This window comes from Thamnophis sirtalis, unplaced genomic scaffold (assembly GCF_051295495.1).
Source record: "Thamnophis sirtalis isolate CommonGarterSnake01/CBP01778 unplaced genomic scaffold, rThaSir2_p1.2 scaffold_2, whole genome shotgun sequence".
Taxonomy (NCBI): Eukaryota; Metazoa; Chordata; class Lepidosauria; order Squamata; family Natricidae; genus Thamnophis; species Thamnophis sirtalis.
Genome location: NW_028261382.1, coordinates 106377266 through 106392632, shown reverse-complemented (window position 1 = coordinate 106392632; position 15367 = coordinate 106377266). Strand labels below are relative to the sequence as shown.

Here is a 15367-nt window from a genome sequence, read left to right as displayed (position 1 = left end):
GCAATGCAATGCAATGCAATGCAATGCAATGCAATGCAATGCAATGCAATGCAATGCAATGCAATACAATACAATACAATACAATACAATACAATACAATACAATGAGGTTTCCTGGCATTCTCTGCTACCCATTTTCAGCCAGGTCACAACAAAAACTGCTCTGGGTTCTGTTCTACTTGGTTTTGGGGATGCCTTCAAGTCAGTCTCGAGTCCTGGAAAAGTCCCTGCAGGTTTTTTTGGCAAGATTTCAGGAGTGTCTTGTCATTGCCTGTTTCCTAGGGCTGAGAGAGAGTGACTGGCCAAGATTACTCAGCTGGCTTTGTGCCAAAGGCAGAACTAGGACTCACAGTCTTCTAGTTTGGGGCCTTACCCATTCTACTAATTTGACTGTCACTATGGCGTAATGCTTATTTTTAGATTATATACTGAGTTAGATCTGCACTGTCCTCTTTCCAGCCCTGCCTTTTTTTTCATAAATATAGGAAGAATTTTTTTTCCATACCTTCCTTTATCTGACTTCTCCTTTAGGTCATGTGTTGACAAGAGGTGGTATTCAGCCAGTTCTGACCAGTTCTGACAAACCGGTAGCAGAAAATTTGAGTAGTTCGGAGAACCGGCAAATACCACCTGTGGCTGGCCCCGCCCCCATCTATTCACTGCCTCCCAAGCCCCAGCTGATTGGAATACCAGCTGATCAGCTGGGTCTTCTTCTGTTGCCCTGCACAGGAGCTGGAAAGCAGGTTAGTGGAGTGGGGAGGGAATGGGGATTTTACAGTATCCTTCCCCTGGAGTGGGCTAGAAATGGAGATTTTACAGTATCCTTGCCCTGGAGTGGGGAGGGAATGGGGATTTTGCACTATCCTTCCCCTGTCATGCCTACCAAGCCACTCCCACCAAGGACCGCCACCCTGACAGAACCGGTAGTAAAATAAATTGAATCCCACCACTGGTGTTGACCATGGTCAAGCAGATTGCACCCCCAGAGAGAGATCTCCTGCCAAAGATCACCTCTGAATCTCAGATAAAGAGATTCTAACATTGCTAACTTTCCTGTTTATATATTAAAAATATAATGTTTTCCTTACGGGAGATCCAGCAAGTCCAGGAGGCCCTGGAGGACCCTACAAATAATGTAGAAGACAAAGACATTACATTGTAAACTGCCCAATGTCATTGATTGAGATAGGCTGCTATAGATATTGAATAAATGAGCAGATAAATTACATGAAATCGATCAATATGTTTTTATCACCAGCATTGTTTGTAACTTTCAGTGATTGCAGAGACACCCACTCGCTACCCGCTAGAGGTAAAATGCCTCTACTCTGTGTACAAAATAGAGCATTTCAACAAAGGCTACTTTTCCTAACACTATACTTGTATAACGCAGTTTGCCCAAAAGGCAGTTTGACTGATGGGAGAACTGAAAAGTATAAATGTGAAAAAAAATTAGTTTTCATTGCTTTATTCAATGTAAGCACCCTTTTTTTTTCTGCCAATGAATGGCACTTGAGTGACATCTGCCTTGCCAGAGAAATGATAAGGGATCTAAATAAAATGAATACGCAGTATTCTTCTTCTGCGAATTGTTGAAGGCACAGTTCACTATGCGTTTGTTGTATTCACAAGAAAGAAGTGATTGGTATATATAAATATTGCTCATACTCCCCAAATCCATGTGTGCTCTTCTTGTTCATTCAAGAAGGTATAGGGTAGCGTTGGCAAACCTTTTTGGTACCGAGTGCTGAAACGGGAACATGCATGTGTACATGGGAATGCTGGAAACTGGAAGAACAGTTCCCTGGTGCCGTGACCCGACAAATGCGCGAACGACAAAAGCGTGCCGACAAAACCGCGATGTCAAAAGCGTGCCAACAACAGCGTGTCGACAAAAGCGCAACGACAGAAGCGCGATTTAAGTTAAGGTAAGGTTTAGGGTTAGGTTTAGGGTTAGGTTTAGGGTTAGGTTTAGGGTTAGGTTTAGGGTTAGGGTTAGGGTTAGGGTTAGGGTTAGGGTTAGAGTTAGGTTTAGGGTTAGGTTTAGGGTTAGGGTTAGGGTTAGGGTTAGGTTTAGGGTAAGGGTTACAGTGCGCTTCTGTCAGCGCGCTGTTGTCGGTGCGCTTCAGCGCTCATTCGTCGGCATGCTTTTGTCGGCGCGGTTTTGTCACCGCGGTTTAGTCAGGCGCACTTTTGTCGTTCGCGCATTTGTGGTGGAACCCCCTGGTGCATGCATGTTTCTGGTTTCCAGTGCATGCATGCGTGCCAGTCACCTGGGCTTCCAGTTTCTGGTACACATGCACACACAAAGACCAGTTGGCTGGCGCACATGTGCACACCGGAAACAGGAAGCACAACTTCCATGCACACCAGGGAGCTGCTCTTCAATTTTCCAGTGCTCCCGGATGCGTGAAGACCAGCTGGAACCCAGAAAGGTGATGGCTGGCATGCCCATAGAGATGTCTCTGCATGCCACTTCCGGCACACGTGCCATAGGTTCACCATCATGGGCATAGGGTCTCTGTCAAACCTTCCTCAGCTTGAACCTGCTTGAGCATAGGGTTGGATTAGAGGACCTCTGAGGTCCCTTCCAACTCTGTTATTCTGTTAAGAAATATCTTTGAACTTTGATAATTTTGAACTTTGATATTTCTGTTAAGAAATATATTTGAACTTCTTGATGAGTTCCCCTCCCCTCTCGACCTGTGTGGTGGTGTGATTCTTGGCTATTTTAACTACTTGTATTGTGTTTTATGTTCCCCTTTTCCCCTTTTGAGTTGTTCGCCGCCCTGAGTCCCTCCCGGAGAAGGGCGGCATACAAATAAAATAAATCTAAATCTAACTTCTTGCCTGGTTCCAGGCTCCTTTTAAAAAAATATATTGCTATTTGATATATTTTTTTCTCTTTCCTCCTGCTCCTCTCTCCACAAACAACTCAATTTACCAGAAGTTTTACAGTAATTGAAAAAAGTCTAGCCAGCCTAAAAGAGAAACTGAGTTAGGAAAAGGTCAATCTACTCTTAACATGGGAAAAGGTAGAGCTTTTATAACATTTGTTCTATGTTGTTTGGGTTCATCTCACATTTCAAACTGTAATGAGAAAATGTCAAGGTGTTCTTTTTCCAGTAACTAACATGGAATTAAAAAAAAAAAAAATCTAATACAAAACAAAAGTCCAAAGAGCAAGAATGTGCTCTTTTTGCACAGTGATCACAAAAGAAGTCATGATTTTTTTAAAAAAAAATATATATAAAGTGAATAATTCATTCAAGTAGTTCACGCTATATAACGTATTGTAGGTTTTGAGCCTTCTCCAAGAAAATTCAAACGGTAAATTCTCAAAGCCTGGAATTTGTGCTTTGATCTTCTTTAAAGCATCACTTACACATGGGGCACTCTGTGAGTAGACCAATTGTACTTCAAAGGGCAATTCAAAGTGTGTTAAACTATTTAACTTTAATAGCTGGATTGTGCAGTGAGTCAGAACACACAGTTGTCGTTGATTGATTGGAGACTTCTAGCTCCTCCGGGAGGCAATTGGTTGCTGTGAGTTTGAAAGGGCCATTTCCCTTTTTTCCCACCTTTTTCTTCTTTATCCTCCATGTGTGATTTACCTCATGATGCTCCAGCTTGCCTGACTATCTAGTTTGCTGTATATATTGATATAAAATATTTTTTTTTAAAAACTGCAAGTACGTGTCAGCATCTATGACTTTATTTGGACACCGGCTGCGCAATTCCTTGACAATGTGTCAACAAATGGCTTAGGGGATTTTGCCTGAGGGTCAAAAACCAGATGCATTTTGCAAATGTAGTCGTGGAAGGCTTTGCAAATAAACCAAGCTCTGTAAATAAAACAGCACCAAAACTAACGTTCAAGTAGAAAACAGCCTATTGATCTTACACCACACAAGCATTACAAGCTTGATTTTTTTTCAGCACCTTGGACAGAGATCAGAGTGGTAACCCACTTCAGTCTTACTTACAGGCGGTCCAGACAATCCATCAACTCCGGCAAGGCCTACTTCTCCTTTCTTGCCCTAAGAAGAGAGAACTGAAAGTTATGAACCACGTCATGCAAAGAAACAAGTTGAACTGATCATTCAACCGATTCATTATGAGTCATAAACTAAAGCTATATTTTAAGTAAAATGATTCCTTGGATTTTCAAGGGGTCTTCTTAAGTTTTACAGTATCTGTTTTAAACAGAATTATAATCCTTGCTTTTGATAGGATTAGGGGAGCTTTCAATAAAAAAAGGTATCCAGATATTTCAACTGGGCCAAAATGCTGCAACCATATTGGACTAGACCAGGGGTCACCAACCTTTCGGACCTCAGGGACCACTAAATTCATAATTTTGAATCCTGCGGGCTACTAATATGATCTGCCTACTGACCGGCTGGGTGGGCGTGGCAAGGTGGGCATGTGACTGGGTGGGTGTGGCCAACTCAATGTCACTCATGCCAAGGGTACCTTGCCAGCCTCTACTCACCCCTCCCTTCCCAGCCACTCCTCGCTTGCCCGCCTGGGCTTCTTGGGGCCCCAACAGGAAGCAGTTGCTGGAGCTAAGCAACCACCACGAGAAAGAGTAGGCAAAACAGCTGGTTCAGTTCCAATTGGATCTGACCAAGAAGGAGCCTCAGCAGAAGCACCTCACCGAAGACTACAAACATAAGTTTTCCAAGCAGAGGGAAGACCTGGGGGAGTGCAAGGCCAGGTGCCAGCGCCTGGAGGCTTAGTGGGCTGAGATGGTCAGCCAGTTCCAGACCATGATGCAGACCCACTGGAGTGAGGCCCTCCGGCTCCTTGCCACCAGCGACGCTTCCTTCCAGCCTTTTCCCAAAACCCTGCACTAGGAATCTGAAGCAGACCCCAAGTTGAAATTTCCCCCCACCTCCGACTCACACAAAAAGATCCCGAGGGGGGGAGACTCTCTGCAACAACACAAACGTTCATTGCACTTATCTGGCCCAGGGGCCGTAGTTTGAGGACCTCTGATTTAGTGCAATATTTAAAAAATGCAAATAATTTTTCTGTGGACCATCAAAATTTTCTCATGGACCACCAGTTGGTGACCGCTGGACCACAAGACCTCCAAGTCTCCTTTGAACTCTTATTATTCTGTTACAAGAAAAAGCCAATGAAAATTAATGAAGAATCAGGAAATGAATTGTCTACTTCTGGCCAAGAAGAGTTGTTGGTGCTATGTTACAACCTGAGTAGAATTTAATTATCAGCCAGTGTGATTAGATTTTTGGCATAACTATCATGTTGGAATACCACCATCTGTGTGGTTTCCACACTGTGCTCAAAGCATTTGTGTGTGTGTGTGTGTGTGTGTGTGTGTGTGTGTGTGTGTGTGTGTGTGTGTAGCCGAGGTGGCTCAGTGGTTAGGGTGCAGTACTGCAGGCCACTTCAGCTGACTGTTATCTGCAGTTCAGCGGTTCTAATCTCACCGGCTCAAGGTTGACTCAGCCTTCCATCCTTCCGAGGTGGGTGAAATGAGGACCCAGACTGTGGGGGCGATATGCTGACTCTGTAAACCGCTTAGAGAGGGCTGAAAGCCCTATGAAGCGGTATATAAGTCTAACTGCTATTGCTATTGCTATATATAGCTTTTTGAAATAGTCCACATTCCTTTCATTGCAAGCAGGGCTGTTAAACAGGTCTTCTTTGGTTCGATGGAAAATGAAGGAGCTAAAAAAAAATAAACCTGTAATTCAATATAGATTTATAGCACACCAGGGAAATTTTAGTCTCACTTCTATATGAGAATTTATTATCCCAGAGTCCATTACATTATTTTTTTATGGGTTACCTGGTACAATTTTCATTACTTTAGCAGAATGGAATCATGCCAGAAAAAATATGAATTCCCACTCTGCAGCCCAGAAATTAGCATGTTTTTTTTTTAAAGTGACCCAGAGAGAAATGAATAGAGATGGAGATGAAAGAGAAAAAGATGGTTTCTAACAGAGAAAACTTTAATTGAGCCAGATATTTAATTCCAAGATAATACAAAGAATTTGGGAATGAGTTTTCAAAGCTCACCAACACCACAGACATTATCTGGGGGGGGGGGGGCGTCAATTTTGGAGACATAACTGTTGTGGCCCAGCAGGAGCCGTTGGAGCTGGCACCAGACTCCGACAGCGAGGGGCCCTATGAGTTGGCTCTGGAGGATGTGGAGGACCCTGGACAGGGTTCCGACTCCGAGCAGGTCGCAGAGAGGCTGGTTGGCCACCAGGTGGCACCTGAACCTTGGACCAGTGGAGAGGAGACAAGGGAGAGTGATCCAGACGCCAGTAGTGAGTTGTTCCTGGATGCCCGGCACCGAAGAGCTAATAGGCGTCAGGAACAGTTGCGCAAGTACAGGAGGTAATTGCACTCAGCTGGTGGTCATTAGGCTCCTCTCCAGACTATAAAAAGATTGCTTGTGCACACGGCCCTCTTGCAGAAGTCAACACATTGACTAAAAGTTGGAGAACTTTTGTAACTAGCTTGGCAGGCTGGATTGTTGCCAAGGCTTGTCTGAGTTGCTGCCAAGGTCCTTATCTGTTTGTTCTGCTTGGCTTTCAGCCACCGAGGTTTTGGTTTCTTGCTAATAAAGTACATTCCAGCTAAGCTTGTCTCGGCATTTGTTATTGGATGGAGGAGGGGGTCAGAACACATAATCATGTGTCTATTTCCTGCTAAACCAGCTTAGGGCACCATTTCCCAGGCTGTTTCCAGGCCATTTTGTGGTGCTCACCCATTAAGACCAGCTAGCCGGCATGCTGGAAACCAGAAAAACAGCTGGCGACGGCGCATGTGCCCACAGAGAGGGCTCTGCATGCCACCTCTGGCACGTGTGCCATAGGTTTGCCATCACAGTTCTATTGCTTACTATGTGTACCCTTAAAATAAGTTTTATAGAGAAGGAAGCAACCTGCTGGGTTCATAAATATGCTGCCTATCTCCCTGGTAATCTATAGTATATCCCACCTCCACGTATTGTAAACACACAAACACATTTGTCAGCATGGCAGCAAATACCTCTTCCGCTTTACCACTATATCCCTAATGATGCCCACATAATGATTTGCAGTGTGGAGAGAGTTCTAAACCCTCATCTCGTTCACCCTCCTCTTTCTGTATTGATCAGCAAAGAGCCCAGAGGCAGCACAGGAATGGCAAGAACACATTCTCAGAATTGGCAACTAACACCGGGGATTTCCTGCTACATCCCAGGAACACAGAAGCTAGAGCCGAGGAGACACAGTGGTTAAATGCAGCACTGCAGGCTACTTCAGCTGACTGCAGTTCTGCAGTTCGGCTGTTCAAATCTCACCGGCTCAAGGTTGACTCAGCCTTCCATCTTTCCGAAGTGGGTAAAGTGAGGACCCGGATTGTTGTTGGGGGAAATATGCTGACTCTGTAAACCGCTTAGAGAGGGCTGAAAGCCCTATGAAGCGGTATATAAGTCTAACTGCTATATGGAGAATGGGAGATATATAGTCAAAATAACATTCCTTTCTCAGAGAGTCAAGGAGATCTTGCTCTGCACCTGGAGTGGTGTGACTGGGAGGTATCTCCAGTTGGGACGGTGCCTGATTGGACCATGTCTAACTGCTATTGCTATTGCTATTGCTATTGCTATTGCTATTATAAAACGTGGATGGCAATAGGCAAGAGAAAATGAACCGTTTCTACTGGCAGCCTAAAGCAAGATGCAAAGCTGTGCCATAAAATTTGCATGGCTGCCGAATGTGGGAAGCCACATGTGGCTTTTAATGTCTGTGGAGTGTCTTGTCTTGTCCCAAAGGTGCTTTTTCAAAAAGGCAACCAGGATTTGTTTTTATCCTTGAAGACATTTCACTTCTCATCTGAGGTTCAGCTCTGATAGAATGGTGAAAAATACAGTAATTTTCTTAGCTCAAAGCAAGAAAAGGGGGGGGGGAGGAGACTGGGAGTATTTTTATCTTCTGCAATAAAGCAGACAACTCTACTAGGAAGCAGAGGTTTTTTTAGATGGAAGCCTCTAAAAAGAAGAAGGATTGCTTACCCGTAGACCTGGTATACCTGGAGATCCCATCTTGCCTTCTGGTCCAGGTGATCCCTGAAAACAAGATATATTTTCTTCCTTTACATTGCATACAGGTCCGTTGAGATTAAATAGTTTCTATTTTGGGGGGTGATGTCATAGGAAAAAAAAATAGCTATCCCCTATAATATGAACCAAAGCAATGGAGATCCCCCTCAAATAGTGATAGCCAAACTGAGCACTTTGCTAATGGAGTGACAAAGATTTACATAGGGGATAGAAAAGGTGCATCGAGAGTGATGGGTAATTAATTTAGTTTATTTTATTTATTACACATTGTGTGCTGCCCATCTCATCTAGAGGCAGCTTACAAGCATTAAAACCTGGTAAATATTAAAACAATAAATAAGAACATTAGTAATAATTTACAGTTATGTAACCATGTGATCGCTATGAAACCATGTGATCCGGCCAGCCCACAGGCCGGATGAGTTATGTTCTAGCCACGCCCATATAAGGCAACTGGCAGTTGGAACAGAGTTTCTGTCGGGTGGGGAGGGGGAGTAGAACTCCTAACTCCTTAGCATCGACGTGTGTTAATATAATACTGTATAAGGAATACTGATGATCTGATGGTCATTTTGGAAAATCTTTTCTTAGTGAGTACTTAGAAGCCAAGAGGAACATATGTGCCAAATTTCAAGTTTGTAGGCTTTATGGTTCTGGAGATTTCGTGATGAGTGAGTTGTACCTGGCTTTTATATACATAGATTATATATAAAATATATAATCATTATAGCTATATATAATAATCATTATAGCTATATAATTATCATTATAATTCATTATAGCTTTATATAATGCAATTATACAAACAAGAAAAGCAATGCCAGATCACCGAAATATGCACCTACCTTCTTTCAACTAAGTTATACTATTGATCTGTTAAACCCGTATGGTGTACTATAGTGATTCCCTTCAATCTTTAACAGAAGTATTTCTCAAATTATCACTGCATTATTTCCTGACTTCAAAATGAAACATAGTCTAGTTTCAGGTGATGTTTAATGTACTCTATTATTATATACAGTAATGTCGGAGATGACCAGTCCCAAGCCCAAGGGAGGGGTCAAGTGGGCCATCCGCTTGGAGTCCCCTCAAAGATTAAATCTTAAAAAAGATTTAAGTTCAGCCCTCCTTGAATTCCATTGACTTCTTTGTCACCAATTTCCCTTGACCATTAGTAGGTCAGATTCTTGTAGAGAGCTAGCATTGAATAAACTTGCATTCATCTGAACAACCTTGGTTCCTGATTCCTGGCAAGTATTTCATTCAGATTACAAACAATTCATTCAGAAATAAAATTACTTACTGAAGTACCCGGACTTCCTGGAGGCCCCATAGGTCCCCGTGGGCCGGGAGCTCCCTATAAACAAATTTCAAAGTTAAAATAGGAACTGTGGAGTTTTGCTTTACATTAATACTCTCCTGATGGGATGAGTCCTGGGGTCTGAGATTTATAATATTCACTTTTCATCATCCTCTAAGAAGAATCTTTCTTTTTTACACCTCAAACTGTAGCCGTTGTACTGTACAGGTATACATGTATGTAGGTGAGCATGAGTGTGCACAAGAAGTGTGTGAAGGGATTAATTTAAAATCTGAAGAAAATAAAACCCATTAGAGCCTAAATTTCACTTCAGTATACACTATCAGCTGTTCCTTCACCTTGTTCTGGTGAAAAGATAAAGAACAATTCATTTGGATGAATTGGATGAACAATTCAGTGGTGGCTGAGGGTAACCTTGAAATAAATACTATTATGAGGGAAATTATTTTCCATCCACCGCCATCCAGAAGGTCAAAAAACCAAGATGGCGGCTATGACTATACTGTATAATCTTGCATTTGACACACATAAAAGGGGCTGAGGTCTTATCGCATAGTCAAAGCAGACTTCTTGAGTATGTTTTGATACCACCTTCAGAAACCCCTTGTCAAGCCTTGTAGATCTTCAGGCCTGCCACATTTATTGCTGTGGGAAAATGGGAGGGGAGATTATAGAGCCGAGGTGGTGCAGTGGTTAAAGTGCTGTACTGCAGCCACTTCAGCTGACTGTTATCTGCAGTTCGGCGGTTCAAATCTCACCGGCTCAAGGTTGACTCAGCCTTCCATCCTTCCGAGGTGGGTAAAATGAGGACCCAGACTGTGCGGGCAATATGCTGACTCTGTAAACCGCTTAGAGAGGGCTGAAAGCCCTATGAAACGGTATATAAGTCTAACTGCTATATGGAGTATGGGAGATATATAGTCAAAATAACATTCCTTTCTCAGAGAGTCAAGGAGATCTTGCTCTGCACCTGGAGTGGTGTGACTGGGAGGTATCTCCAGTTGGGACGGTGCCTGATTGGACCATGTGATGAACATGTGGGTGCTGGGCAGGGGCTTGAACTTTCATTTGGGTGGGGAAAACTTGGAAGCTTTCAGATTCGGGTTTCCCCAGATGTGCTAATATGACATCTCTAATAAAATGGAACTTTGAGGAACGTCAAGCCTCGGAGTCTTCTTTCATAGGGGGTGTTACTTGGAACTCTGACAGCCCTTTTATTAGATCAGTTTTTCATGACTTAAAAATGAAGAAATAGAAGTATCATTTCTGAACACAGGGAGAGAATGAGTTTAGGTAACCTGGAGAATATTCTAACCTGTGTGTGTATCACCTGCACTAAAAAAAAATTAGGAGGGAGGGAAGCAAGGAGGGAAGGAAGGAGGGAAGGAAGGAGAGAAGGAGAGAAGAAAGGAGGGAAGGAAGGAGAGAAGAAAGGAGGGAAGGAAGGAGGGAATGTAGGAGAGAAGGAAGGGGGAAGGAAGGAGGAAAGGAAGGGGGAAAGGAAGGAGAGAAGGAGAAAAGAAAGGAGGGAAGGAAGGAGGGAAGGAGAGAAGGAGGGAGGGAAGGAAGGGGAGTAGGAGAGAAGAAACAAGGGAAGGAAAGAGGGAGGGAGGGAAGAAGAAGTAGGACCGTTGTAAGATAAGATGGATCTTCAAATATATTGTCAACAGTAGGGGAAAATTGTTATAAATACGTATTATTAATAACAGTTATGAGATCATATAATTGTGAATGTATATATGAAATTGATAAAATAAAATAAATTATAAAAAAAAATTAGGAGCACTTACTTGTTCTCCTTTCAAGCCTTCGATCTCTACCTGAAACAAACAAACAAAAAAGATTATCTATTAAAAAAAAAGAAGGGAAAAAGAAACCTGATTTTTTTGGGGGGGGGATAGCAAAGAGGTATATAAGGATTATATTTAAAGTCCATATATTGAGGATTTCTTTGGGAGGGAGTGAATGGAGGGAAGAGAGTGAGAGTCATATAAAGCACACAAACGTACACCAGACATATTAGTGAAACACTTAACAATTCAGTATCTCAGCAATTATGTGAGAAGTCCCTTGGAAATTACATTTGAGAAACTCTTCCTGTCTGGCTTGGCACCAGCAATAATCAAATAATAAGAGTTAACTTATATCAGGGGTGAAATGCTACCGGTTTGAGCTGGTTCGCCCAAACCACTAGTAAAATATGCTACTGTTCACCTGAACCAGTAATAAAAAAAATGCATTATAAAGTAAAAAAGAAAATTCTGACAATCAGCTGTGCCTGGTTGTCTGTGAGGTTCCAGCTTGTTGCAGTATCCATTTTGTGTCAAGTCCAGCTGCTTTTACCGTGTATGTGAGTCAGTTGTGCAGCTTTTGTGTTATTTTTGTATAAAGTGTGATAGTTGGTTTTTGAGCTCACTGTGAGGTTCCTGCTTGTTGCAGGGGCCATTTTGTGTGAAGTCCAGCTGCTTTTATAGTGTGTGTGTGTGTGTGTGTGTGTGTGTCAGTTGTGCAGCCACGCCCACCTGGTCACATGACCACCAAGCCATGCCCACCAACCTACGCCCATTGAACCGGTAGGGAAAATTTTTGAATTTCGCCACCGACTTACATATTATACATTGGAGTCAGTGATACCAAACTGAATCGGAAGCAAGTACCTTATTTCCTATGACACAACTCTTGAGTCAGCTGCACTATATTTTATAAAACTACAGATTGGCCTGCATGGGGAATATTCATAAGCGATGCAATCCATCTTTAAAAGCTGGCGAGAGGTTAATTTATCAAATCTATTTCAGTTACTTGACACCCCCGTTCCCCCCCCCCCCAAAAAATGGTAAGGACTATGAAATATGAGACTATTTTGTTTTGAATAGCTACATGAAATGATCCCTTCAGCCTGTGGCACTTTGTACCTAATGAAATAACAATATCAATAATGAGGTTTTAATATAATTTGTAGGACAACTTCAGAACAGACTGAAAAATGGCTAATGTGAAGAGTGAATTCATGGTAACAGCAGTCAGAGTAGTTCAAAATGTTATTTTTTTATTGTATTTTATTGGTCATGTATGCCGCCCACTCCCGAAGGACTCCGGGCGGCTTACAATAAACAAAGGAAGGGGATAAATAGACAAATAGACAAACAACAATTTAAAATACACAACATTCATAGTTCCCGTGGGGCTGGCTATTTCAACAGCCCCCCAACCTGCCGGAACAGCCAGATTTTAGTGGCTATCCAGCGTATGTTTTCAAAAGTGACACACGTCACGTGTATAATCTAACCATCATTGTTACCATCAGTAATATATTAGGTTGTTTGATATTCATGCATACAACATGACTGATTTCCCCGTCTGTTTGCAACGATTTCAGGATTGTAAACTTAATCATAATTGTGATTAATGATCCTTAATCATAAAGATCATGTGTCAGGAATTGGCTTTGACTTCATTACCCCCACATTAGATCCATCTCATCCTGGGCACCCTTTTTTTTTTTTTGAACTATTACCATCTGGCAGACGGTACAGGACAATAAAAACAAGGAGAAAGAGGCTGAAAAACAGCTTCTATCCCGGGGCAGTAACTATATTGCATTCTACTGGTAGAGTACAATATTAATGCAATATCGGGTTTTCAATTCAATTGTATAGCATGAGAAGGTTGTGTGTTTGTATTTTATTTTTATACTTATAATGTACACTGAAGATGCCATTTAATTTCATTGAATGAGGTCCAATTACAATAAAGTAAACTGTTGTGACTCAGCAGTTCTGCTGAGAGTCTTTTCGGGGTACAAGATTCAGTATGCAGCTGGGGCTTGTGGGAGGCAGGTTTGGAGATAAAAGGACGGATGCTGCCACGCCTTAGTTGCAGGAGTCAACGTACGTTCCTTGGTGCGTGCCTTGGTTTGTACAACATTGCTTGTTACACTTGGATAAGTGCTTTGGTGTTTCATGTAAACCCTGATTCGTGGAGACTTTGGAAAAAGTGCATTGAAGTAAGAGTTTTGTTTTGCATTCTTGTCGGAGACTTGTATTTATATTATTTTTGGGCTCGAAGCCATTTTGAAACTGAGAACTGATAAAGAAAGACTTCCTTTTAAGTTTTGTCTGCCTGCGTTTGTTAAGAGCCGTGAAGGGGGGACAGAACATAAACTAAATACTAAAACTCAAAAAACTAAAACTAAATTATTAGCACAAGCTCTACTCAAGAATTCTACCTCTTAATCCCCATATTGCAAAGCACGAAGACCAGTTGGACACATTTCAATTTTTTTTAGCATTGATCCATGAATGTGAATATGGCTTCCTTTTTATCAAACATAGGAGATATTCACAAGGGTTATAAATCCCCAATCCCACACCAATTCCAGAGAGGTCATTTGTCACCATCCCACCCCGAAGCTGTGTATAAAATAAAAACTTACTGCTGAGCCTGGTTTACCAGGGGGACCGATATCACCCTATAATTAGAAACAAATCAGAGAGAAATAATTAGATGGATGACCTTTAAGAGGCTCCTACAGTCTGGTTAGCTGATTTATTTCTCAGCCTTGGCAACTATAAGATGTGAGGACATCAACTGTCAGAGGTCCACAGCCAACATGACTCTGAGAGTGAATCGTCATCTCTTAAAGTTATCACTCTTGAAAAACTCTCCTTTACATGCTGCCACACAGAAGGAGGAGTTAAGCTATCCTCCAAAGCACCTGAGGGCAGAACAAGAAGCAATGGGTGGAAACTAATCAAGGAGAGAAGCAACTTAGAACTGAGGAGGAATTTCCTGACTGTTGGAACAATTAATCAGTGGAACAGAAGTTGCCTCCAGAAGTTGTGAATGCCCCAACACTGGAAGTCTTTAAGGAGATGTTGGATAGCCATTTGTCTGAAACGGTATAGGGTTTACTGCCTAAGCAGGGGGTTGGACTAGAAGACCTCCAAGGTCCCTTCTAACTCTGTTATTCTATATTCCACATTTAAAAAAATTGACTGGGGAAAAAACTGAAAAAGGAGTGAGCAACACCAGTCCTCATAAACCTTCCTAGAATCCAAAAACAGTGATTTGTGTCTACATACACTCCACATATTTATCCCACCGCAATATTGGAGTACCTAAGTTTTGTGTGTGTGTATTTTACATTTTTCCCTTCCCCAAGCTCTGCTGAAGCCTGCAGAATGCTTCTGTGGCTGGGGGAAGGCAAAAACGCCTCTGTTTTTATGAAAACAGATCATCTCTGGGACCTCGCTGGGACTGGGATGTGCACACCATTAAAAAAGGAAAAAAAGTTGCATTGTTTCAATGAAGATTGTTCTGCACATGTGCAGAACAGAAAATAAAGGTGGTGGCGCCCAGGATAGAACTGGTGTGGTCATGTGTTCGACCGAGTTATTATCTATTCGTCCAAAACAGTCCAACCCGGTAGGAACCCACCTCTGCTATAAACAGATGCATGGAGTATTTGTATAGAGGCTACAAAATGGTATAGAAAAGGTTTGAAGGGGATGCAAACATAGGACCTGTTTAAAGCAGCAACATCTACAGCATTTTCAAGTCTGAAAACAGAAAATTTTCAGGCATGAGCCTGAAAAAGATGCAGTTGTTTTAAAAGGTCATCCATTTTTGGTAACTGTATCTTTAAAGCAATTTTTTTTTAAAAAGATGCATCTGCTTTCAAGCTTGCTGTCTTCTACATTCCAATTATTTTAAAAATAATTTTCAAAGCATGAATACACATACACCAGTCCTTTACATACGTGACCCAACAAATGTGCGCACGACAAAAGCACGCCGACAAAACCGTGGCACTAAAACCGCGACGTCATCAACGCGCTGACAACAGCGCGCCGACAGAAGCACGATTTAAGTTAAGGTAAGGGTTAGGGTCAGGGTCAGGGTCAGGGTCAGGGTCAGGGTCAGGGTCAGGGTTAGGGTTAGGGTTAGAGC

At 42.2% G+C, this 15367-nt stretch overlaps 1 protein-coding gene across 1 annotated transcript in view; it reads right to left on the bottom strand.

Annotated features, from left to right (window-relative positions):
* COL22A1 (collagen type XXII alpha 1 chain) overlaps window positions 1-15367 on the bottom strand; it is a 184942-nt gene that overhangs the window by 96507 nt on the left and 73068 nt on the right. Inside the window, exons 18-23 of the mRNA XM_087703563.1 lie at window positions 13851-13886; window positions 11206-11235; window positions 9398-9451; window positions 8047-8100; window positions 3986-4039; window positions 1088-1123 (exon numbers count right to left, since the gene is read on the bottom strand). Coding sequence (XP_087559689.1) covers window positions 1088-1123; window positions 3986-4039; window positions 8047-8100; window positions 9398-9451; window positions 11206-11235; window positions 13851-13886 — 264 coding nt within the window. The remainder of the gene's footprint in view (window positions 1-1087; window positions 1124-3985; window positions 4040-8046; window positions 8101-9397; window positions 9452-11205; window positions 11236-13850; window positions 13887-15367) is intronic.